General features: G+C 39.1%; 3 protein-coding genes across 4 annotated transcripts in view; 1 reads left to right on the forward strand and 2 right to left on the reverse strand.

The window, feature by feature from the left end:
* Positions 1–736: 736 nt before the first annotated feature.
* chtf8 (CTF8, chromosome transmission fidelity factor 8 homolog (S. cerevisiae)) lies at positions 737–3,065 on the reverse strand. Its single transcript, XM_014993239.2, has 3 exons — positions 2,899–3,065; positions 1,770–1,893; positions 737–1,149 (listed from the first exon to the last, which is right to left on the reverse strand). Exons 1-3 carry the CDS (start codon positions 2,916–2,918, stop codon positions 880–882), a joined length of 414 nt encoding a protein of 137 aa, XP_014848725.2. The 5' UTR covers positions 2,919–3,065; the 3' UTR covers positions 737–879.
* Position 3,066: 1 nt separating this feature from the next.
* On the forward strand, positions 3,067–13,534 carry utp4 (UTP4 small subunit processome component). 2 transcript variants are annotated; one of them, XM_014993238.2, is made up of 17 exons: positions 3,067–3,153; positions 3,863–4,027; positions 4,105–4,293; positions 4,985–5,069; positions 5,431–5,520; positions 5,612–5,823; positions 6,876–7,047; positions 7,195–7,286; positions 8,013–8,109; positions 9,569–9,633; positions 10,278–10,400; positions 10,999–11,155; positions 11,585–11,691; positions 11,772–11,867; positions 11,940–12,125; positions 13,042–13,152; positions 13,337–13,534. In XM_014993238.2, the coding sequence occupies exons 1-17, from the start codon at positions 3,151–3,153 to the stop codon at positions 13,451–13,453; spliced, it is 2,067 nt and encodes a 688-aa protein (XP_014848724.2). In that variant the 5' UTR covers positions 3,067–3,150; the 3' UTR covers positions 13,454–13,534. The 2 variants fall into 2 exon arrangements, with proteins under 2 accessions (XP_014848724.2, XP_087862269.1); XM_088006143.1 differs by having other exon boundaries at positions 3,068–3,147; positions 3,835–4,027.
* Positions 13,535–13,941: 407 nt separating this feature from the next.
* Positions 13,942–25,960, reverse strand: part of cmip (c-Maf inducing protein) — a 38,549-nt gene continuing 26,530 nt past the window's right edge. The window contains exons 10-21 of the mRNA XM_014993241.2: positions 24,735–25,181; positions 23,495–23,560; positions 21,432–21,458; positions 21,300–21,348; positions 21,108–21,215; positions 20,207–20,323; positions 19,829–19,969; positions 19,557–19,604; positions 19,323–19,469; positions 19,132–19,237; positions 18,986–19,056; positions 13,942–18,610 (exon numbers count right to left, since the gene is read on the reverse strand). Of these exons, the coding sequence (XP_014848727.1) occupies positions 18,557–18,610; positions 18,986–19,056; positions 19,132–19,237; positions 19,323–19,469; positions 19,557–19,604; positions 19,829–19,969; positions 20,207–20,323; positions 21,108–21,215; positions 21,300–21,348; positions 21,432–21,458; positions 23,495–23,560; positions 24,735–25,181 (1,381 nt within the window). The 3' untranslated portion in view covers positions 13,942–18,556. The remainder of the gene's footprint in view (positions 18,611–18,985; positions 19,057–19,131; positions 19,238–19,322; positions 19,470–19,556; positions 19,605–19,828; positions 19,970–20,206; positions 20,324–21,107; positions 21,216–21,299; positions 21,349–21,431; positions 21,459–23,494; positions 23,561–24,734; positions 25,182–25,960) is intronic.

The following is a 25,960-nucleotide window of genomic DNA, read 5'->3' on the forward strand; positions in this document are numbered from 1 at the left end:
TCCAAACTGTTATCTTAACCACTGTGACTTGAACAGATTGTCAAATTAGGGAGATTAACTCAAATTTTATAGGGAATAGGTACAAATGTGTAAAATACCTTAAAAAATTAATGTTTTAAAGCTGAAGAATACTCTAACTTGTAATCTGAATACAATTTTTATCTAAATCCTCATTGAAAGATGTCTGTTTCTAACTGCTGCACTTATTTGTACCTACTGCTTTATAATCCTTTTCTTACACTGAGAGTTATCAGTTTATTTTAGATTATTACGGATTATTCTGATGATTAACTGATTAAATGGATAAAAAAAGATTTTTGAATTGAACCACTTATGCATTTTTATGCAATAGAAATACATTTTAATATGCAAAACTCCAACATATAATTCCCCTTTTAAATAAGAAAATAAACATAAACTAAAATGCATTAACATTCCTTTAGTAAAATGAACTGGGCGAAGCTAAAACATATTTAGACAAATGTGTTTTTCCAGCAAATGGCTTTTTTTGAGTCTGAAAATTCCAGCTAATGATTAATTGATTACTAAATTGGTTGACAATTATTTAAATAATCAATTCATGACAATTAATTGTTTCAGCCTCTGTGTTTTTTTGACACATCTTTATCAGAGATGTAAATAAATGTGGCTGATTTAAATAATCTGAACAAAAAAACTGGATTGATGCAGCAAATAATAACTGAACAGATTATAAGGCAACAATCAAAACCGCTCCTGCAGTTTAGATACAATTTAATTATATTAGGAATAGGAGAGAAAAACAATTAAGTCCAAACAGAGGAGAAAAACGTCACAAAGCAGCACTTTAAATCACAGAACCAGCCTCTGACCCGTTTGGACTGGCCAGTAATCGTCCTTCTATACTTTCTTGGGAACATTTGTGATGATGGGTTTGGGGCGAGTCTTAAAGATCAGTTTCCGTTTGATGAGAGCCGACACCGAGTAGGACGTGGAGGAGGAGGATGAGGAAGACGAAGGTCCTTGTTGGTCCGTTTCCATGGCAATGTCACCGGCAGCATCCGTGTCCTGTGAATGTCCGGAGTGCTTGGTAAGGACAGCGAAGGGTTTCTCCAGTTTGACCTGCTTCCCGTAGAGAATGTGATGTCCTACGATCAGCACCGGCAACCCCTGGTGGACGAAAGACGAACAGCACAGGAAGTTGAGAGACTAAAACACAGAACTGTGGATGTTTTTTCTTTTTCTTCCGTTGAGTGAAAATGTTTGTACATTTTTCACCAGAGTAAAATTCAAGCACTTTTCAAGGTAAGTTTTCAAACTTTTCCAGCACCACACCTTGGAAATAAAAACAATACATGTGAACTGAAAAGATAGTTTCAATCCACAATTGAAATGTCGTGGAGGCGTTTGTGGAAGGAAAGCTAAATATGTTTGAAAGACAATTAACTATGATACTAAATTCAAAGAAAGTTACAAAAAAAAATTTTTTTGCTAAGATTTCTGTAATTTAGGAAATAGGAATAATTTGATGGAAAACAAGAGAAGTTTGCTCTTTTTAAAGAAAATTAAATGCAAACTGCATATATTTTATGTCCAGCTTTGGTTTCATTTTTGATCTGATTATATTTTCCTTAAAGCAAATTTACTTTTTTGAGTCTTTATTCTCCCATTAATAATCAATCAATTACTAAATTAGTAAATTCATCATTATTAATTGTTTCAGCCCAGTTAAAATATGCATCTGATCTTGATGTGACTGGATGGTTCCATTGGGTGTGAAGGATCTGCACCTCCTTGGTGTAGAGCAGGTCTCCCATCACGTTTCCCGCCAGCCCAGAGTTGCGCCTGGACATCATCTCTCCCTGCAGCTCCACCAGCAGCCACTCTGGAGGGCTGCTGCCGTCCACGCTGCCCCTGCAGGAACACAGACACACGGTACCATCTGGTTAAGCAGGAAGTTCTGTCACTACTTCTGCAACTAAAGCACAGGAAATTCTTCATAGAAAAAAACAGGAGAGAAGGGGAATGTTTACATGTTTATTTCTCATGCAAACCTCATGAGATGTTTTTATGATCACAGTTTAAGATTAAAAAGATTAATAAAAACAGAACAATATCTATATAGTATCATACAAAAGTATTTACACCATTCTTGTCATGTTACCACCACAATATTCAATGTAATTTTCTGTGATTTTAAGAGAACACAGAACAATACAAAGTAGATTGGCCCTGTCACATAAAACTGGAATAACAATGAAATCTGGAGCAATTCAAGGGGTTTAAATACTTTTGCAAGAAACTGCCCATATCCCAGTACTAATCAGCTGTTGGAAAACATACAGAAAAATAACAGCACAATTACCAATGAACTAAAGAAAATGATGGTGTGAAGAGAAAATTAAAAAAAAAATAAAAAATAAAAAATAAAAAAACATAAAGCATCCCACAATCGTGAGTATTTTTAGTTCATAAAATTACAAAAATATAAAATTATCTGATTATATTTTTATTTGCTACACAATGAGATAGTTTCAGAACTGTTATTTATTAATATTAGTTACATTAATTGATAGATTAAGATAATTAATGATAGTTTGCGAATTTCAGATAAATTAGGAGATAATAAATAAGGTTTATAACATTACTTTATTAAAATTAAAATGTTTTAGCCTGCAGCTTATACATCGGAACGATATTTGAGGAGCACCTGTTAAAAATATTTTAATAGCTTTAGAGGAAAGTAAAAAAAACTTTTATGATTATTTTTACGACTCACAAATAAGCTTTGCTATCCATCTTTAAATACTTTTGTCAAATTTTAAATCTGCTGCTGTTATTCTGGATCTTTTGGAAAATTATTCCCCAAACATTACGAAGATCTTTGGTGAAATAAATTAAAAACATCGCAGTTCTGACCGTATGAATATCTGAACCATCCTGCTGAGAACCAACCAGCCGCAGCGTCTTTAAATCCGCATGAAAAAGTTCATTAAGATAAAGCCGAAACGACTGTTTCAGGAATCCGAACTGCTCTGTTTACATTCAGCTTCCCGCCAACCGGAAAGTGATGCGTGCACGTTACGTCATGACGCACTTCCCTCTGGACTTCCTGCTCCGGGTCATGATCAACGTGGTTCCTGATGTTTTGAAACGTGTAGTGTTAAATATATGGTAAGTTTGACTGAAAATAAAGGAAAGAGAGAGGTTTAGAAAGTTTTTAACTGTTATACTTGAGTTAGGAGGCGTTTTAGTGCTTTTAAACGACAGTTCGCTTCAGTTATCGTTAGCATTTGGAGCTAACTGTTATTTGTTTCTTCATGTTCTTTAGATTGTTCTTTAGATTTAAACAGGATTTTACAGCCAACTGAGCGGCGTCATGATACATTTGTTCCATTAAGAATTATGATATCTAATAAGAACAATAATATTAATAAAAAATTAGAAATTCAGCTGATTTTTCGTCGAATTTGTAAATAACATTTTAATTGCGGGTTATGACGGAATAATTAGTGTTTCTTAATGAGTCGATGAAAGGTTTTATATGTATATATCATATTCCTTCAAATGTTATTAAGATTTAAGGAATTATTGTTATGCAGTTTAGGATTTATAACGTTTAAGAAAGTACTTGTCTATATTAGGAACTAAAAAGATGTCATTGAATGTTTTATTTATATTTTTGTTGGTTTAAATAGTTTTTTAATGATTAGATTTTGTTTTTTAACTGATGTCAGCTTAAAACTCTACACAAATGGGTTCAACTATATGCAAATGGTTTTTTGGCCTTTATTTTTAGGAACTCTGTTTTAAGATGTAGAGAAAAGAACTTTAGAACTGGTTATTTATTTTCTTCATATTTTTGTGTTTTTTTCTGTCCCAGATCCAAATGGGGGAGTTTAAAGTGCACCGGGTACGCTTCTTTGACTACATGCCCAGCGCCATCCGGTCCATGGCCTTCAACAGCCACACGGAGCGGCTGGCCGTGGCCCGAGCAGACGGCGCCGTGGAGATCTTTAACTTTGCCGACAACTACTTCCAGGAGAAGGTAAAGGATCAAACCTGCGGTTAGTTTGAACGTTTCCATTGTCAGCTGAACATATTCTCTGATCTGTTGATGCTCAGGTCATCGCTGGGCGGGACGGGAGGTCCATCGAGGCGCTTTGCTGGATCGGCTGTCGTTTGTTCAGCGCTGGTTTGGACGGGGAGATCACAGAGTATGACTTGGAGAACCTGAGGCCTCGGTACAGCATCGAGGCCTACGGAGGACCAATCTGGACAATCAGCAGCAACAGCCAGGGGACACTGCTGGCGGTGCGTAGACGTCCCAGTAAATCAATTAAGTGCATGATAAATTAAAACAAATTTAATAATTTCCATTTTTATTATTTATTATTTTTCTCTTTCTACCAAAAACTGGATGACAAAATGTCTTCAGTCTTTGGTTTTGGTCTAAACTAGCCCCTTTTATTGAAGGACAATTTTGTTTACAGAGACTTCATAATTCATTTTATTTGTTGTTTATTTTGGATATTTCATTTTCTCTGGAATAAGTTACCTTTTCAGATTAGATCTGACCACAATCTGGGTCATTTTAAATCACTATTTAAAACTTATTTTTATATGTTGACATATGACATATGAGGCCTGATACTGTAACTTTTTTGTTGTGATGTTTTAGTTTCATTCTTTGTTCATTTTACTGTGTTAATATCTTTGTACAGCAGTTTTAACCTGTTTTTAAAAGTGCTATTTAAATAATTTTGACACTCACATTTTAAAATGTTAGATGTTCTTTATAATTTAAAGTTTATTGATCTGTGAGAATGTGTTCTTACTTTACTATGCCCTTACGATTGTCTCTAAATGACAATATAATTGTTTGTTGTAAAAACGTCTGGGACAATTTATCGTCCAGAAAAATGTGTTATTGTGACAGGCCTGGTCCCGTTAGACTGAAGTTGGGTTTTGGGTCTGACTGATCCAGGTCTGTTTTCTCTGACAGGCTGGCTGTGAAGACGGGACTGTGAAGATGTTTGAGGTCCTGGAGGACAGGATTCAGTTTCAGACAAACCTGAGCAGACAGAAAGGTGAGTCTCCCACCACTCACACTTTAAACTGCATTGTAACAAATTACACTCTTTCTTTCTTTATAAAGACTTAGAAAGAAAAACAGTGATGCAAAACACTAGAGAAAGAAAGTCCATCTCTGAATGGCTAGAAAAATATAATTTGTAGTGGTTTAGTCAAAGTTACATTTATTGAATTGCTTGATTGGTTTGCATATTTCCTGCTATATAGAACACTATAATAATAAATAATGTTATGTAATAGTGAATAGGCCTGTTGCAATAAGTAATAAATCAATTTATTGCATGATAAATTAAGACTCACTCACTAGAGTCACAGTTTGATCGATCAGAAAAATCGGATACATTTTTAATCCTTCAGGTCGGATCATATCGCTGTCCTGGCATCCGTCTGGTGCTCAGATAGCAGCAGGAATGATGGACATGATTAAGATCTTTGACTCAGAAACAGGTAACTTCATCCTGACACGATCCATGCAGAACGTCTGCTCAGTTTTTGGGTTCTGGGTCTGTTATTTCCTCCTGTTTGGTTCTGACTGCAGGCCAGGCCACTCACAGGCTGCTGGTGGACCGAGGCGTTGGAACCTCAAAGAGCCGGGAGGTGGTGGTGTGGAGCGTCGCCTTTCTGAACGACCACACTATCATCAGCGGCGATTCTGCAGGAAAGGTCCAGATCTGGGATGGGTTGACTGGAACTCTGATCAGAACCCATCTGGTCACTAAGTGGGATGTCCTGGTTCTGGCCGTTTCACAGGTAGGAAACCCAAGACAAAGAGCGCATGTTGGAATTGGATGTTAGCACATATGTACAACAGTGTATTATTACAATAAAAGTCAAACATTTTCTAGAAGAAACTAAGTTTGAAAATCTCAAAATGTGCTTGAAAAAAATCACATTTTGAGATTAATCCTAGTATTTTTTTCTAGAAAAAGCAGAAACATTCTTGAGTTTGAAAAGCCAAATATTTGCTAGCAAAAATTAAAATTTTTGTTAGATTAATCTGAGAAAAAAAAAAAAACTTGAAGTTTCTGAGTTTGAAAAGTCTAAAATTTGCCAGAGAAGAACTCAGAAAAGTTTTAGATAAAAAAAAAAAAAGACAAGTCTAAAATTTACTTGAAAACTCAGAAATTTTGAGATTAATCTCAATAATTTTCTAGAAAACACCACACAGCATTCTGGGAGATGTAGTCAGAGGAAAGTATTTAGCCTCTTAACCTCTCTTTGTGGAGTCACTCTTTGGTTACCTAGCAGCAGCTCACTTACTCACTCTTTGGTTACCTAGCAACATCTCACTTACTCACTCTTTGGTTACCTAGCAACGAGCTGTTGAGTAACTTGCCCAGCAGCAGTTTCAGGTTTTCCCACTGTGCTTAATAACTGATTAAAAATAAAAAAACAACGGCATGAAGTTAAAACTGTGGATAAAAGAGGAAAGGTCGCGCCACTAGTTTCGCAATATTTCACATATTTAAAACAAAAAACAAATGAATAATTATCAAATTATAATAATTATTGACTAGCATCATAATTAGTATTTTGATATGTTTTTCATCCATATTGTCCAGACTCACTGACTCAGCAGAGTAATGTTGATCTATAGTTGTTTTTATATTCTTCATTTCTGTTTTTACAAGCAAAAACCAGATAGAGACAGAAGAAGAAGAGCATATGTTGAATGTGAACTGATTATTTATTTATTTATTAACTTAATTCATATCTACATTTCTGTATTTATTCAATTTATCAGAAGAAATGTAAATATCACCATCTGAAGAAAACAAAATAAAGAATGGTGTGTTTGACAGGATGAGAGCAGTGTGATCGCTGGGACGTCTGAGGGAACCATTGTCCAGTTCCAGTTCCTCTCCTCCACTGTGGGCCAGCAGGACAAGCTCTGGGTCCAGACCAGAACCTTTAAGAACCACTCGCATGACGTTAGGGCGCTGGTTCACACCGACACCGCTGTGGTTTCTGGAGGTCAGAGTCGATTCGCCATAGTGTCATATTTACGTTGAGGTTTCTGTCTCAGTTGTTCAACTGTGTCTTCAGATGAAGCCTTCATCTGTAGGGAAAGAAAACAAAAATATTTTTAAAGCTTAAAGATGAACTGATTGGTTGTTTCAGGTATGGACACCCAGTTGGTGGTGAGACCCCTGCTGGACAAAGTGGAGAAGAACAGCCAGGAGTCTGCGTTACGTAAAATTGCTTTCCCACATGTGAGTCCAGAAAGAGAAAATCTTACTGAGTATGAGAGGAAGAAATATGAGATAACAAACAATCCCTCACTTCCAGGAGGCAGCAACATCATCTGGGAGCAACGAGAGATGATGAATGAAAAATAAGAGGATGTTTTCAGAAACATGGTTAATAATTGGATGTATGCAGGAACATTTATCAGCATAAATTGATCCTCATGAAATAAATTTGACTCCCTTTTTAAATATTTATGAATTGATTCAGACATCTCAACTCTGATGATATTTTGCGGTTTTAGGACACTGCATGTAGCGTCTTGCAGTCACTCACTTGGACAGCTAGACCTGGTCATAATTTCAGTTTAAATGTATTTAAATCCCTAAGCACAGCCTCTTTCTGAGTGGATTTCGCCACGTTTTCAATTTCCTCAAGTCAGGAGCGCAACAAGCTAAACTGGTTCAAACTCCTCAGTAATGATATTTAATCACGCGATGCTGAGATATTCCAATTCACTACTTCAACAGAAGCTGCATTTTTATTGTATTTTTCAAAAAAAGCTTAAAAATTTATTTTTTTTCCATTTGTGTTTTATGTGCTTGATTGTTTTTCTCTCTAGTTGATGTTAAATATCCAAATATTTAAACAAAAAACTGACTTTTTTACGTCACGTCTTAATATTTTCATATGGTTGTGTAGTATAAATAGCTGCTGTTGGTTGGAAATAACCTGCATCATCTCTGTTGTAGAGAAACCTTGTTAGTTGTGCAAAGAAAGCTGGACTTCTGCTCTTCCAGTTCCCGGATCATTTGGAGCTGTGGAGGCTTGGAGAGAGCGACAGAAATGGTGAGAAAACTCATTAAACCAAATCATAAAGAAAATTCAACACTTTTCACTCAGTGGACATTAAATACCAAACTAAACCCATTTTTTTTGTTTCAAATATTTATTTGATGGCATTTTATTTTGAAGTGTTTTTATTTCTTCAGAAACAGGTTCACAGTGGATAAATTTAGCTCAAAAGGTGCAGATATTTAGTTTCATTAATGTCAAACAAACATCTTAAAGTGTAACTAAACTTATATAAAAGCAATAAATCCTCCAAAGTGGGCGGAGCCAAGACTGGGGATGAGCATAGGGGGTTAGTTAGAGGTGTGGTCAGGACGAGGATGGCCGATCTAGTTACTTTATTGCTACACTTAATGACTTTTTTTCAAAAGTGACAAATCTAGCGACTTTCTTCTGTTATTAGACGTTTACAGCGAAACACGTGAAGCACCATCACTCTGCACTAACCTTCCTGACTGAGTGAACAGCGAGTTCTGCCTCAGCCCACTCTCTTTTCCTAACACTGCATTTAGTAAAGATGAATCAAGCTTTAATGTTGGAACCAATAGGAAAATTCAACTGCAGTAGCCATCATTCAACCCGAAGAGGGCAGCACTGAGACAGCGTGAAGTCAAATATTGCAGAATTAAACAAATTTACACGAAAATGTCAGAATCTAAGGAGTAATTTACAGTTTATCTGGGAAAAAAGATTTGTTGTTTGGTCTTAAAGGGGACCTTTTATGAAAAATTCACATTTTGTATGTTTTTTTTGTTCTCCCATTCGGGTTTCTACTGCTTCTAAAAACAGCTCAAGTTTAAACCAAACAGTTGTTTTATGGCAATAAGTTCATGTTTTTTTGATGTCTGAAAAATTAGTTGTTTCAAAAACCTTCCAAATGTAAGGACACAAATCAGCAGGCGCTGCCCCGTTACCTAGCAACCCCAGCAAATCCCAGCCTGTAACCTAGCAACCCCAGCAGAGTTCCGGTCGTCACCTAGAAACCATAGTATCCTAACTTGTTAAAGGAAGCATAATAGGTCACCTTTAGCATGTAGCAGAAACTGAAACTGGAGGATTTTGCTCTTTATCTGCCTCCAAACAAACTCTGTTGTTGTTTGTCTGAAACATCAGACATGAATCTTAAACTTGAACATACTTGATTCAAATTCTGGAGCTGAAGTAGTAATTTTCTTTGGTCACACAGATGAGATCCATAAATTCCCAGCAGAGTAAATATTCCTAATGTTAGTTAATCCAATTACTGACATCTAGTGGCCAAGTTGGAGATAACTATTACAGCTACTGTAAATACTGTTGTAATTAGGCCAAGTTACCTAATTTTATATTTTAATACCTAAAAATCAGAATTTTTAGTCATTAGTAACTAAAAATTACTAATCATATTTTTATATTTGTCATATTTTTATATTTGTTTATCCTTAAAATGATTCTACTCTCTACTGCATGATGATAGGAACACCTGGAGAGAGTCTACCTGTGAAGAGGAAACCAGAGAAACTGATCCAGCTGAAGATAAAGGTGGGTAGGGGGCAGGTGGGTTCTGTTTCCATGGTAACCATCTGGGTTCAACATGTTGAAATGGTTTTCATCTAAGTGATTTTATTCTGAAGGAAAACATTCAAGGTGTTTTATTTGGTCATCTTAAAAGCAGAGAAAGCATGACAGTAGGGCTGGGTGATAAATCAATCTTTTTTGATTAATCAAATTTTTGATTTTGAATATTTAATTTTTGGAAAATCTGGATTTTTACACCATTGGACCATTTGGGTTTCCATAGTTCAGAATGATGTCACCACGCCCAGAACCGCCATCTTGTTTGACTTCAGGTCAACTCTACAGTGAAATATAACTACAATTTTTGTTTTTTAATCTGTACTAATTCCCTTAATATTTTTTTGTTTATTATTATTTTTTTTACAAAACAGTAAAACATGAGTAGAGACTGATTCAGTAAATTGGAATATTGGATTTAAGTGTTTTTTTTTTACTCCGAAAGTAATTAAATTATTTTAGACAGAAACAGAAACTAATCGTTCTAACTGCTGAAAAAAACAACAATTAGGCCCGAGTTTGTGGTGACTGGTTCTGGTTCTGTTGGAGTTTTCTCTGTGTGAAACGTCACAAGTTATCAAACTGATTGTTGTGTTTGCTGCCCCCTGCAGGGCGAGGACCATATCTGCTGCAGTGCGTTGTCTCCGTGTGGAAGCTGGTTAGCTTACGCCACCGTCGCCGCTGTTCGTCTCTACAGGCTGCAGCTCAGCAGCAGCAACGTCAGCATCCAAAAGGCGAGGAAGCGAACATTTTCATCAGCAAAAAGCCAAACAAAGAGCAGGATTTATTTATTTAAGCTTTCAGATTTGGACATTTATAATGGAGTTCAGATTCTAACCATGAAATTTGACTGAACTGAACAGAAAGACTGAAAATATTTTACATGGAGAAAACTGTAAAAACCTACAGCAATGCTTCTTATATTTCCTCAGAGCAGACACCTGTGGCTACGTTTTTATGGGTTAGCAACAAGCTGCTTCACTTGAAGATATGCAGAAAGCCTTTCGACCTGTTTAACCTTTAATGGAGTTTATAAGTATTTAGCTTTCAAAGAGAGCAAAGGTGTTGTCAAATTTTTAAAAATTCTTGACATTTTCAGTGTATTTCAATGAAGCAAAAAGTGAGAAAAAAATTAATTAAAAAGCATAAAGAGTATTAATAGCAACGGTCACAGCTGCAATGAGTGGAGTACTTTGATAATAGAGCGTCTGAACTAGAAATTATTTCAGCTGTTTTATGGTCTTAACTGTATTTATCCTGATATTTAAAGCGCAGCATGTAGAAACATTTCAGAAACTGGTCTCTTGTTTGATCGTCTCGTCCTCCTTGCAGGTGTCCAAGCTGCCCAGGGAGCTGAAGTCGGTGCATCAGCTCTGCTTCTCCTCGGACTCCTGCAGGCTGTTCGCCTCTTCCAGCTTCTCCTCCGTCGTCGTTGTCGCTCTCGACCAGACGGACTGTAAATACCTTCACACCCTCAAACACAAGTCTGGTGAGTTTCACTGGAGGTTTGATTGGATTGCTGCTCAGAGGCAGATGATGATGTCATAGTGTTGGAAACGTCTGATTGGTTAACTACTGAGTTAATGATGCAAATCAACAAAGAAGAAAATAAACATTTTGTTGCTTAAAATGCAGTAACATAACATTCTTTTAATGAGTTTAAACAAGGAGAATCTAAAACTGGCATTTTAGGAGTTTGGGGTAAAATGTAATTACAGATAAAAGTATTTTCATCTTAGATACAAAATCTATACAGTTTGGGTTTAATAACTTCTCTGAATATGTTCTTTTTTTCAGCAATTGTACTTTTTTTGGGTCTACATGCTCCAGTTAACGAACAGAAATGTATCATTTTGTCACTTTTTGAGCCATTTCTATTAAATATTCCCTGATTTTTAATGTTTTTTTGTGTTTCCAGGCTCCAAACAGCCGATCCACATCCTGTCTCCCAGTGAAGACGGTCAGTGGCTCGCGACGGCGAACACAGACTGCGAGATCCACGTCTTCAACCTTCGAAAGATGAAGGTGAGCGCCGATGTTTGCTTTTGTCTGGACATCATGGAGCAGAACAGCGACAGGAAACAGAATCTGTTTGTGGTTTGCAGCTGCACTGCTCGGTCCCAGCCTACAGCTCCTGCCCCACGGCCGTCTCCATCCACCCGACCAGCGGCAACCTTGTCTCTGTTCATGCCGACCAGCAGGTGGGCGCCTCGGCGACGTCTCTGTTTCACCCAGAGGATCGAACCTGCTGACTTTGTGTCGTTGGTTTGCAGATCTTTGAGTTCTCCCTGAAGCAGAAGGAGTACAGCGTATGGAGCCGGCAGCTGCAGAGGCAGGGCCTGCACCCGCTGTGGCTGCAGCGCGACACACCCGTTACCCAGATCACCTTCAACCCCAACAACCCGGCGCACATCATGCTACACGACGTGTTCATGTTCTGCATCATCGACCAGAGTCTGGTACGCAAAGCCACCCGCTCACAATTCTTCAGCATCGCTCTGTCATCCAGAAACATTTTATACGTTTTTGTGCTTAAATGTGGGCCTCGACTGCTGCTAAAAACAGTGAAAGCGATTAAAAGAGCTGTTTTTTTGGCATTAAGGATCATGTCTGATAGCCAGTAGACTCGATTCAATTGGGGACCAAAGTTGCACCATTTGTTACATTTTCAGCAGCTGCAGGAAAATGAGCTGTTTAAAACTCTTCTGATCGTTACCCAGCAACTCAAACTGAGTTCCAGCACATTTGGCCAGCTGGTTTTACCACTGTATGTGCTGTACAATGGCTGCTGGAAAACACAAGTATTTTCTTGTTGACTTATCTTCCAGAAACCACTTGCTGGATTCTTGTTGGTTGTGCAGGAGGCACCACTAATCCTTTTCAAAGAACATGGTTGTATAACTGCTCATCTGTTTTTGCAGCCATTTTCATGTCCAAGTGTAAACGTTAAGTTGGGGGGTTGTGGCCGGCAGCAGCTTATTTGAATTTAAAATAACAAGACGCCCTAAAACAGCTAAAATCTCATTATCTAGGAATTATTTTGTGCAAAAAAAAAAAAAAAAAGTAATGAAAATGTTTTGTGTAACTAGACCAGGGGTGGGCAACTCCAGGCCTGGAGGGTCTCCTGCAACTTTTAGACTTGTCTCTACTTCAACACACCTGAGTCAAATAATGAGGTCGTTAGCAGGACTCTGGAGAACCTGACTGCACTTAGGAGGCGATTCAGCTGTTGGATTCAAGTGTGTTGGACCAGGGAGACGTCTAAGAGTTGCAGGACATCGGCCCTCCAGGACCAGGATTGCCCACCCCCGACTAGACCTTTTCTAACCTGTTCAGGGAAGCGTAATTGGTCACCTTTCTGTTTTATCTGCTCAGCCTCTTCCTGAAGCGAAGTCAAAGTTGTACAATCAGAGGATCCTCCGGAGTCTTCCCGAGCCACAGAGGCTCAGAGAAAGCCACGCCTTCAAGGCCTGCAAGAACTTCCAGGTAAAACCTCCACGCTCTGAATAGTTTTTCTAGAAAATTTCTGAGATTTCTGGCAGACATTTACTTTATTTTCTGTCTGCAATGCCCCTAGCACGATGTGGTAGAAAACAAATAATAAATATTGCAAAACATTTGTTTCAGTGCCCAAACCTTTTCACAGATTGACTGTTACTTTGTCCCACAGCACCTGCTGTCTGTGAACTTGCTGGAGGATCTGTCTCTGGTTGTGGTGGAGCGCCCCCTGGTGGACATCGTGTGTCAGCTCCCTGCTCCTGTGCGGCAAAAGTTGTTTGCCACCTAAACGGCAATCAAGTCATTACGATCACAGTTATGTCTCCAGTTTGTTGGAGATGTTTTTATAAAGTAAAAACTTAGAACCAGCCGTCTGTGTGTGCATTAATGTATCCAAGTACGGTGGCTTAGAAGGGTCAAATACATGCAAAAACCTCCATGTCAAGACTAAAGAAAAATGGAACCAGTGGATAATTTATAAAATATCAATAATTGCTGTAGATTGAATTGCTTTCCAAACATAATTGGTTGTGGTCACCTAACTTCAACTGTTAATTTAATTCTGGTTTTTTTATTCATTTTTTTTAAAAGTACATAAAAAAATAAATATGCAAAAACCACAAAAGTATTTTACTTTTGAAATTTTCCTTTGGACAAAAAGCCTTTCAGTTTCTGGTTTTTGGTCTTCTAAAAAAAGAAATGCTGAATTTTTGCATTGTTTTCCTAAAATAAATTTAATTAAAATCCTAATAAGAAAACCCACATGACTCGGTCAGCTGAAACATATTCACAGACATTTTATTTTTGATTGAAATTATTTCACATCAGTTATTTTTCCTGTCAAAGAGCCTTTGTATTTCTATTACAACAGCCACAGAGCAGCAGCAGCATTAATAATAATTGATAACTAATAATAACCCAGCAGGAAAAGCAGATCAATGCGACTGAAAAAGAGAAACGTGATGGGAGCCACTTTTCCAGCTGCAAACAAAAAAAACGTTCAGTCTGATTTTTTCAGGTTGTGCCACATCTGACTGCTTTTCTTCCTCACAATCTTAAGATTTGACACAGACGTGTGTAAAACTCTCAACAGATTGCCTACAATAATAAAAAGAAAAAAAAAAACAGATGGCAGAAGAAGTGAGGAGGAAGCTCCACAGGATACAGAGACGAAACAGGAGAGGGGTCTCTATTCAACCATTAAACACTGAAACTTCGACACGCTGCGGCCCAGAAGGGCCCACTTGTTTACCGGAGCGGTTCTGGGAGATCCGGCTCATGCCTGCATGTTGGGAACCAAAACCAGGAGCCAGTTAGGTGAGAAAGTGCAGCATTCGAACATCTTTTAGGCTGGGAAAACACCTTAAAGTCATATTCAATAAATTAAAATATGAACTTATCAGATTTCTAAAATAACCTTCAACTATACATTATATTAACTGCATATTTTTATTTCAAAATTGTTTGTTTTTGTTTGATGCAATGTCCTAGAATGTAATGCGTTTCCATTAGCTGCAAGCAGAAAAATCATCATAATCAACATAAAGGCTTGAAAATGTTAATCAGTGTGCAAATAGTCTATATAATGTGTCTCACTTAGCTATGGATTTGCTGGAGTGAATAAATATTCTAATTTATTGATTATGACTGCTTATTTTCACCGATTCCCCTGTGTCCTTGTTACTGGGGAATCAGCACCCCCTGCTGGTCACAATGTGGTAGTGCCGGATAACAGGATTTGCGTGTTTTTAAATAAAATTTTTCTAAAACTCTGTTCAAACTTTTCTCTACATCAAGAGAGAAAATTACAAACTCGTTTTCTCTTTGTGTTAAAGCTTCATATTACATTAAATGTTGCATTTAAAGCTACGTAAAAGGATAATTTTGTTGCGTTTTTTAAAAAAATCTTTCAGCCTAACTAGCTCCTGGTAGCATCAGCAAAGTTAAAGAATTAAATAAACATTCTTTTCTTCATCTCCCTCTTACTTGCCCACATAAACTGCTCCAATAAAAGTGAGAAAGTGTTAAAGGATTAACTAAAGCAGTAAAATCCGAGCTGCTAATGTGGAACCACTGGGTCCCACCTCTGATATGATTATCTGAACAACATTCTTTGAGAAAAACGAGAAATATGTGCATTATTATTATTGTTTTATATAAAAAATGGCCACATTTAAACGAATAAAGCTCAGCTACGGTCAGATCGGTTTTCATCAACCCCCCTTGAACTGGCCTTTTGGGGGATCAAATCCCTCCGTTTCAGTCGTTCGTTTTCGGGAGATAAGTGATCAAACCCCCTCTCTCCCCCTTTTATCAGATTTTACAAACCTTTTTATATATTTATATATATATAAAATAGAAATTACAAAAAAATATTAGATGATGCAGCAACGCATACGTGCAAAAAAAAAAAAAAAACTAGAGCAACAACACAGGAAACAAGACTGATTAAAGTGATTAAATCATCAGAGAGCTGAAAACCGTTGAAATAATATGCATTAAAAACATTTCCTTTTTTATGATTACAGTGCACTTTGTGTGAAAAAATAAAACAAAAAACAAGGAAAACAACCACAAACAAACGTTAAGATGAAGGCAACACAAGCCTGCAGCTGAAATCAGGCCTAGAGAAGAAAAAGGGGGATGAGGAGGAGGAAAAGGACTCCAAAAAGACGATTATGTACACCGGTATGTACAGGACAACCGGACCCGAACCTTTCGGACCGTTACGGGTCGGAACAGACAGCCTCGATGGCACCAAATAAATAGGAAACAAAACGTCCTGTCCTGTGGGAGCGGTCGGCAGGTTGACGCCAATAAATTAACCAGATAGAGGACGTCCGACGTATGTTTGATACCGGAGGGGAACAAAAAGTTCAAAATGTTGGTTCCGAGGGAATGTAGCAAACAACTGCTCCGATCCAATATGTACACGAATGAATCCGTCCGGATCGTTTTCTCTCTTCAAAGTCGGGACAGTTTCGACAGAAGTTGGCTGGATATAGAAGTTAGTTTTTGTTTTTGTTTTGTTTTTTTCTTTTTTTTGGCAAAATTGTCCTACAACAGTTTGTTTCCAGAGTCAAAAAAAATGTCCAAGAGGACTCAACATGACGTCACTCGGAATTTAGTGGTTTTCCTCTTCCGTCCGGATACAAACAAACAACAAAAAAAAAGAAAAGAAACAGCAGCCGCCATATTTTCCTTCCCGAAAACAAGCGGAACACGAACGCATCCACTGCCAAATCTGGAAAAATATGTTAATTCAAGATCATAAAAAAACTCAGTTTTCCTTTTTTCCGTGTGACGGACATTAGGAGTAGCTTTTTTTTTTTAAGGAAAAATTGAAAGGTCCTGACTCCGACAGAGTTCGGTCGGTCCGTTCAGGGAGCTACATCATGGATCTGTTCGGAGACTAGACTCGGCTATTGTGCCGAGCAAAGTTTCCGCTGCAAAATGAGTTTCTCCACCAGTAAATGCAAATTCAACACCATTAAATCTACACCAAAGGCGGTTCTAGATAAAATGTGATAATTTAATAGATTTTTTTGTTTTTCGAAGATTAAATTCTTGGAAAAATCTGGATTTTGATGTTGGTACGGACAGGGCCGCCATCTTGTTTTGACAAGTGTTTTACAGTTTCAATTTATTTAGATTTTTAACTTGGGGCCCAGGTAAGATTGTTTATTTATTTACGAAAAATAAAGTCATAATATTACAAGACCACAGTTGTATAAAAAGAAAGGCATGGTAATATGAGAATAAACTCATACAATAGTCATAATAAAGTCCTAATGTTAAAAAGTAGTAATTTTATAACTCCTATTCGAAAACTTAAAATGAGGAATGATGAGCGTCTTTTGAAGTTATACTTTGCTATTGGCATCAAATTATTATCAGTAGCAGAACTTTGAAATGATTGTGCAAAGAACTGTCTGGTTCAAAGAAAGACTTGCTGAACTGGTTACGTTAGATTTCGAGAACCAAAAGATTTTTTTCTCATTAAAACAACTTTTTTTGTGTAATTTTATAACTTATTGTGGTAAAATTGTGTCTTTATTCTGCTGATATTATGACTATATTCTCGAAATTAAACAATACACTTTTATAGCCTGGCTCCAATACTCATGTGGACAAGTCACAGGAGAGATGATAGAAAATATTTTCTGTTATTTTAAGAAAAAAAAAGGGAGGCAAACATCTATTAATGACAAAAATTGGAATTGATGTAAAAAAAATCTTCCAGCCCTACCGTGATTTTATCTCTATACGACTGAAGCTAAAAGTGTAACAACAGTTTAAGATTTATTAATATATTCTTAGATAAAAAAAAATGTTTCTGTGAAATAAATGTAGTGTTATCTCTTTAGAATCTGTTTTATGAGTGGACATGAATCCCATGGTGGTGTAATAAACTAGAGAAAAGCCCTTTCCAGGTCGTAATGTCTTTTCTTCATGGCTTGGCCGATAACTTTGATCCAGAATTACATGACATGTTTTTAAATTATGTGACCTGGACAAAAGAGCAAGAAGCAGAATTATTCAGGGGCTGAAGACCATCTGGACCATGGGTGGTCCTAGATGGGGGCTGACAGGGGCCAGGGTCCCTCCAGATCTGGTCAGATATCAACAGTGTTATACATAATTTTATTAGGTAATTCTAATAAAATTAAACTCAACATGATAATCTAAACTTCTGGATACAAAATATAAAACTCAAAGCTAACCCTTTCCAATATATTCTATAAATTTGAGTCATGACTTCAAGATTCAAAAGTACCTTTTGAAGATAATGTTTAAAATACTTTTTTTTTAATTTGTAGTTAAATTTTACAAAATTTTATTTCTGTCTCCATTTTTTCTGAATTATTATAAAAACAAATTCATGATAAATATTTAGAAAGTGCTGATTAAGTCTGGTGGTATTTCATGATATTAAAGTTTGATTATCTGATTTTAGATTAATTTTAATCTAGATTATCTAGAATACGAGGTGTATTTGAATGCAACATGAGTCTACTGACGCGACATCAGGTCAGAACTGGTGGGAGGAACTCATCTTAGAGGGGAAACGGTTTCGGACACACCTGAACGTCTCCAGCGTTCATCACAGGAAGCCTCAAAACTCAGAGACCATTTAGGGCCAAGGACGGATGAAAGGGTGCGGTCCCTGTGCAGTCTGACTAAAACAGATCCTAAAAAAAGAGGGATGAAACATCCACGGAGAAATGTTGACCTTTCCTTCATGGCTGCACCCTGAAGTGGTTGAAGCTGAAGAAATCTCCTCCATAGCTGGCTGGCGGAGAGGCGCTGAGGTTCTGGTCGATGCAGTTGATGGTGGGGTGTGTGTGTGTGAGTGTGTGAGACCATGGATGGGGCAGGAGGCTGTGGCGGATCACCAGGCCTCTGTGTACCGGACATCAACGTCCTTCAGGTTGGGCAGTTTGGCCTGCAGAGAGAAAACAAGACTTAAAATCTGCTGATTGTTACTTTATTAAGTCAAGTTTATTAGTAAAGCAAATTTCAGCAACAAGGCAGTTCAAAGTTAGAGCATGTAGATGTTAAATAAGAGGATTTCCAGGGACTGAACCTTGGGGTACTCCACATGTGACTAAGGTATGCACATTTGCAACCAGTAAATTTGTCACGTTGAAGGTGGAAAAAGTTAAAAAATAATTTATCAGGGTCTTGTTTTTTTTAAGTAAACAAAGTGATTTTGTGCTTCAGAACTTTCCGACAAAAACAACAGGATTAGATAAAGAGAAGGGATCCAAGGATTGAGCCTTGGGGTCGTCCACATGCAACTTCTCCTGCTGGGCGTTACCTTGAGGTCTTCGTACGTGTCGGCTGTGAGCTTGGTGCTGTTCATGTTCAGGCTGCACAGGCTCTTCATGGCTGAAACACAAAAAGCAGCTCCGTCAGCTACGGCTGCCAGCGCATCAGAAGATTCATCAGTGAGCGATCTCTTACAGCTCAGAGCCAGCAGGCCGGCGTCGGTGACCGGCGTCTCACACAGATTCAGGACCTGAAGGCAGGCCAGATGCTCGGATAACAACCTCAGTCCTGCATCCCCGAACTGCGAAGCACAAAACAAACCACAGGTGAGTCATTTCACAGCTTCGTCAGCCTCCGGTTTGTTTCGCATCGCAGTGACTGCAGACCTGAGTGGACCAGAGGTTGAGCTGTTTGAGTGACGGCAGCTTGATGAGCTGCTCCGCACAGGCACTGGTGACGTTGGTGAAGGCCAGGCTCAAGTTCTCCAAGTTCCCGAAGGAGCCTGAACTCAGCAGGCGGGCCAGATCTGCATCCTGCAGTGAGGAAGAGACAAAGCAAATGTTTTCATTGTCTGTCAGCCAGGAAGGAGAGTTGATTTAACAGACTGAGGGTGAACCAACCGTGGACTTGGAGGGCAGAGTCAGCCGGGTGGGACCTCCTTTTCTTTGCTGAAGAGATCAAAAAGGAAAAGTCAGAGTTGTAAGGAATGCACAGGATAAGTTTCTTTTTTAAAGCACAGAAAACCAGTAGTAGGCACACTAATCTGCTAATAGCAAAGCTAATCTTTTGTTTAGTGCTTTACCTATCTTTGAAGAGATTTAACACACTTGGCACACTAAATTAATTATTAAAGACATGCAGCTTTCAGAGGAGAGTCGGAGGAGAAGCTCACCAGCTCCTTGAGCTCCCGCTGGCGGTCGCAGAGCTGCTCGTACATGCGGAAGCCCACCTGCGTGCTCTGCAGGGTGGAGATGATCTGCAGCTGCGTGTCTTTGTTCTCGATGATGTTGTACTCCAGCATCAGACACAAAATCTGAGAACACAAAGACAAAATCTGTAAAACTCATGGCTTTTGTCTCAGTAGGTTTCAGTGCTTTTGGCTGATGCAGATACACACTTAGAAAAAAAAAGATTCTGGTGGATTTTTAAAGAAAAGAGACAAATAAAAATCACTCCTCTTCAATCACCATCCCAGGAGGTCAAAGGTTGAATTTTAGCATTGATCTGGAGTTTAAGCATCTAAAAAAAAGTGTAGAAATCGTGTTCTGACCTCGACCATGGTCTGGTTCCCTCGCAGGGCCAGCAGCATGCAGGGACCCAACTTGTTCTCAGCCAGAGAGAGAAGGAACTTCTTGGTTTTGTAGCAGGAACCCATCAAGATGTGGACCTGCAGGAGAGACGGAGATTGACTCATTTTAATAGGAAAACATCAACAATAACATGGAAAACGGGCAACAAAGTCAATGCATTTTAGTCATAAAACTAACGTCACCAGTTCTTCACCACGAGGGAAGCATCCAACTTCTGAATGAGTAGCTGTGCTTTAGGGCACAAAATGGAGCCCTTGCAGAAAATTATTCCACTTTGAGACAAAATTAATTCAGAGAAATAAAAAAAAAAGGGCTTTTTTTTGCCAAGTTTGTGCACATAAACAATTTGGATTTGATTCTATTTTGATATTAATGAAAATGTTTTAAATATATATAAAAAAAGCAAAACAAAATAAATATGTAAATATTTACTTATGAAGAAATTAATTTAGAAAAACAAAGAAGAGAATTATCTTTCATCTTCGTCAGGTTTCTGCACACAAGGAATTTTTACTTGGTTCCACTTTGCTCTTAATGAAAAGAATTTAATATGAACGTTAGAGAAAATCAGTAAATAAGTAAATATATTTGTATTGTCTTTACTAAAGAGGAGGACAACGATAGAATTGTCTCTGTGGCAGCAGGTTTTAGTAACTCGCTGTGCAGTGCTGACCTGAAGATAAAAGGCTAAACAGTTTGTGTCCAGGATGTGTGGGGTCTGCAAAGATGTTGTCCAATTTAATTCAAGCTTTATTAAAGACACAGAAACCTGGTTTGTAGTAGTGATGAAAATATAAAACAAAACGGCATTCATGACGCCAATATTAGCATTCGTTTTTAGCCTTTGGAGTGATGGCTCACCATGCTAGCAAACAGCTCGCCGTCGTCGTCACAGGCCACGCCCCCTGGGCTGTAGAGCTGGAACCAGCCATCTTTGCCCGAGCGAACGCTGAGCAGGCAGGAATGAACCTGAAGGCCACAGAAACATAGATGTTGCTATTTTTTCCTGCTGCGTTCTCTCTCTCTCTCTCACTCAGAGGAGCAGCTACTCACCTCCTGCCTGGGATCCTCTGCAAACCTCTGGATGACGTATTTCAGCTCCCTGTGCAGACAGAGGAACAAGCGTCAGGCCGAGATGAAGCCTCAGAGTCGGCTTTGCATACATTGCTACTTTCAGACACTTACTTTGTGAATTTGGCATGAGCCAGAGCCCTGCAGGGAAGAGAACAGAGACAGATGTGAGAAACAGGAGAGTTTCTTGTTTCAGCTGCGGTGATGAGACGCTGATGACACAAGTTCACAGGTTTCAGGAGAGCAACAAGCTCGTTATATTTTCCGACTGCTGAGAGTTAATTGTCCTCTCGAGGAAATTAGTGAAGGTTTCTGTATCACTTTGTTATTGCAGTCTGAGCTGCTGTCAACTCGCAGCACTGCAAACAGGCTGATTTCTGGGCTTTAAGTAGGCCATTGTAACCTCTTGATTTTTTTTTTTTTTAGTCTCTGTGGGAGCAGGTTTTAGTAACTCGCGCTGTGCAGCGCTGACCTAAAAGAATCAGTAGCTGCAGCTATTGATTTGTAATCGATTAATCGGTTACAAATTGGCATATTCTGCAGATTTTTTATTTAATCATAAATTTATGTTAGAAAATATTTAAAATACATAAAACAATGTAAATAAATAATTACATTCGTTTTTAAATTAGAAAAATAAACATTTTATGGGCTAAAAAGCAAAACAAAAAAAAAGCTCTGCACTTTAGTTGACCATTTCAATAATTGAATAATCACAATTAATCTGATTAATTGTTTAAGAATTAGTTTTCTTGCAGAAAACCAGATTTTCTTGTTTGAAATTCAAATTGTTAACACTCTACCAAAGCCCTCAGAGGCTCTGAAAGAGAAAAAAGACACACAGAAAATACTGCAGTTAACGATTAGTCAACGATTATTGAAGTAATAAATTAATCACAATTAATCATTTCAGATCTATTCTATTGTAGATTTACTGCTGTGTTTGAATTTATTGCTCTGTGTCAGTGACTGCAAGCTCCCCCAACCAGGAGCCTCCTCCATCATGCACAACAGCTCCTATGCATTATTGCCAAACATCTCTATTTTGTCTGAATTACATTTTTCCAGAAGTCTTTTGAGACCAGCTGCCATGTTCTGTTTGGGGAGAACATCTGTTCCAAACAGCCCAGTTGTTTTCCTATCATGGACCTTTACGTTTGACATGCTAACTCTTGGGTTTTTGTTGTTTCAGCCACTCAGTCGGATAAATCAACCGTGGCCAAGATGACTCATTTTATTTTCAGCTTGGTGCCCTTCCCAACGACGCCTAAAGCGCCAACGGGGCAGCAGTGGTGCAGGTGAGAAGCAGGTGCGTCCCAGCGTTGGAGGAACAACAAAACGTTCACCAGTCAACCCTAATGAAGCTCTGGGAGGGCCAGGCAACAACAGCTCTGGGCTGCTTCTGTCCAATAACAGCAGGCTCTCTGGGGGCAGGAAGGCTGGGACCGCTGCTTCACACACCTACGTCAGGAAGACGGCCCCCGCAGGAGCCTCTCAGAAACACGGCTACCTCCACAGCAACTGGAGCCAGAATGCACAACATGGGAGGTTAGGTCATGGCTGCACTGCTGGTGTCAGAGGGAAACTAATGTGGCAGGATCTGACGCCAAATCAGAAATATAAAAGATTTGGATTTACAACAATTCAATTCCTTCCTACAACGACACTAAAGTAGAATAACTGCATCAATGCTCTAAAACATATTTTATAAACATGCTGCCATCAGTGGAGGGGACTGCCAACTTAAAAACTAGTGGCACTAACCCAAAGGAACTAATCATAAACATTAGTACTGCCAACTAAAACGCTAGATGCACTAACACTAAACATTAGTTTCACTAACTAAAAAGTTAGTTCTGCCAACCCTACAGCACAACCATGAAACACAACACGAACACCTAGCATGAGTTATCAGGCACGGCAGAGGAGGGTTGATGGTTTGGCCTCATTTAAAAGCACAAAATCTATAGCAAAATGGCTGAAAACTAGAGGCAAGGTGTTTTAATGGCCTAATCAAAGTCCAGACCTCAACTGGAGAGTCATTTCTTCTAAAAGGTGGTTTTACAAGTTGCTTATTTAATTCATTTCTACTAGTGACGTGAAAACAAACAGAGGTGTCTCCTCTCCTTATTCAGAAGTTTTTGACTCCTGAGGTGTGAATCTTTCTGAGCACTCACTCTTTTGGGAACGGGATGGGCTGCAGCAGGCTGGCCAGAGCCGGTCTCCAGTCATCGTAGTCCGACCTGAAAAATCACAAAAGAAAAGCAAGAAATCCATGAGGACAATGCAAAGAGGCCCAGAGCATTTAAAAAAACAGCAGAAAGTGAAACCCGAGCAGTGCTGCGATCACGCAGATTAACAGTTGTGCTGATGTAACAGAAGCTCTTGCAGCCTCAGATTACACAGATTAAGTAACTCCGGCTTTGTCACAAATGCTACAACCCTACAAACACTGTTGCTTTTTAAGCCTGCCAGCTTAGTCGCTGGGTCTACGCCCCGCCGCCGCTCCACTTTCACCCTATAATCAGCAGCGATCAGCCAGTCAGGGCGGCTCACACACTCGCCTTTCTCTAACTGGGACATTGTTTAAAGCATTTATCACTAAAAGGAAGCGCTTAGTAAATGTGTGTGGATGACAGAGATGCCAATTTAACAGCTCAGTGTTCAGTTCACCTTAAATGTTTACAAAGTGAAGCAGGAGTTCAAAATGAGATTTTTACTCCAAAGTTGAAGCCCTGAACAAACCGTTACTGTGTAACAAAATATGGGCCACAACAAAAATAATTCTGACCCGGCAGGGTCAGAACCTTATGATGGGCTCACATGTAAAATTATAAGTGTGAACAATGTTTTATGTAGAAGATAAGACGGGTTAAACTGAGCCCTCAGTTCTAGTCTGGATAGACAAAAATCAGAACTCTAATGGGAGTGAATGAGAGTTTGGGTGTGTACTCTGCAGTTTGGGTGATTTGACAAAAAACTTTAAGTCCTACAGCAGTGGGAGTCACACTGTGTGAAAGTGGAGAAAAACACCAACGTTTTGATGTATAAACTGCTAATGTGGAGATGAAACTGTGAGCACGAAGGCAGTTTAAAGAAAATAAAATCGTAGGGTCAGAATCTAGATGTAACGTCATCAATCTAAGATGAACAATCTGTGGGAAAATCTGTAAAAAGTCCATCGAACTTAAACTGTGATTGAGTAAAAACTGAATCAATTCAACTGAGTAAAGTCCTAGTTTGTGTGAGCTGAACTTTGAATGGCGTTTCTGCTGCTATGCAAGGCTGAACAGTGGAGCTCCAACCAGCGCACCAAATCTCACCAAAATCTCAGTCAGGTCTAAGCTTTTCATATTTGGAAACTTTGAAAACTGCAAATTACATCTTGTTCCAGTGGAGCCTGTCGTGTGAACTCACAGCATCTTGAGGATGAGGGCGAAGCAGCCCAGCACTCGGTCGGCCTGCGCCGGCAGCTGGATGGACAGCGTGTTCAAAGCCGGGCTGACCAGCAGGCAGTCGATGAGGTTCGGCTCGCTGTCGCCCCCTGCAGGCCCACCCTTCCGCTTGGCGTTGGCCGTGTTGTTGTTCCGCTCCAGCTCCACCAGGATCTCGCTGGAGTTGACGATGGAGGGCGGAGGGGAGAGCGGCAGGCAGGGCGTCGGGGAGCAGATGGGGATGGACGGAGCCGCCGGGTTAGCGGGGGCGGGTGGAGACGGCTGGGGGGCGCTGGAGAGAGGCAGGATGGTGGAGGGAGGCGGCGTCGGCGGTTCTGGTCGCAGCAGCCGGAGCGGCATCGGCGGCTTGCGGTCGTTTTGCTGCTGGCAGCCATTCCTGATCTCCTTCAGGCTGGGAGAGTTGTCTCTGCTGCAGGTGGGAGAAACATCACAAACCATCACGGCTGCGTCCAAACAGCAGGCTGATGCTCAGTTTTTACAGAAATACAAGTTTTCTCAAAAATACTTATTCCATTGGCAGATTTTTCCCCTAAATGCATCGGAGAATTGTCTTGTTATAAGTTAAATAACCTGCCAGTTTATCAATATTGGGGAATTATTGATCAAAAACAAGCTCCTATATCTTGCTAGAACTAGTACTGCATGTGGAATCTTTTTTGGGTGAAAGGATCGGAATGATGAAGTATGTATGTCACGTACGAACAAAACAAACAGAAGAAATGACGCCGAGTCAAACTTTCCAGCACATGGTAAAGATGGAAATGAGATAAGAGGGCAAGAGAGATGTAAACGGAGTCTGGAGAAATGGCTGCCACGGCGACGGTTCCCATGGCAACGGAAGCTCTGGGAGAAGAGTAGCTTTGGGGTTGAAGGTAATAAAGACCCAAAAGGAAACAACCGGAACCATCCAGACATAAATTCCTGGAAAGAGGTCAAACGGAGGGTAAACAAGCCAGTATTTCCATTCGGTCATGTTTTCGTTTTATTTCTGTAATTCGTTTCACTTTGCAAAAATATTCAAACAGCAACGGGTCGTAGAACTTAACAGTTTGACTCATTGTTTATTTTTATATTTTAGTTTTTGCAAAATAACTTCAGCTCAGTCAGATTGGGTTTATCCTAAAGGTGCTCAAACATTAAATAAATTATCGCAAAACTACAATTTTTAAATTCAAATTAAAATCTCCT

The sequence above is a fragment of the Poecilia mexicana genome, unplaced genomic scaffold (genome assembly GCF_051168715.1).
Source record: "Poecilia mexicana isolate PSO_F unplaced genomic scaffold, ASM5116871v1 scaffold_6, whole genome shotgun sequence".
In the NCBI taxonomy this organism is placed as follows: Eukaryota; Metazoa; Chordata; class Actinopteri; order Cyprinodontiformes; family Poeciliidae; genus Poecilia; species Poecilia mexicana.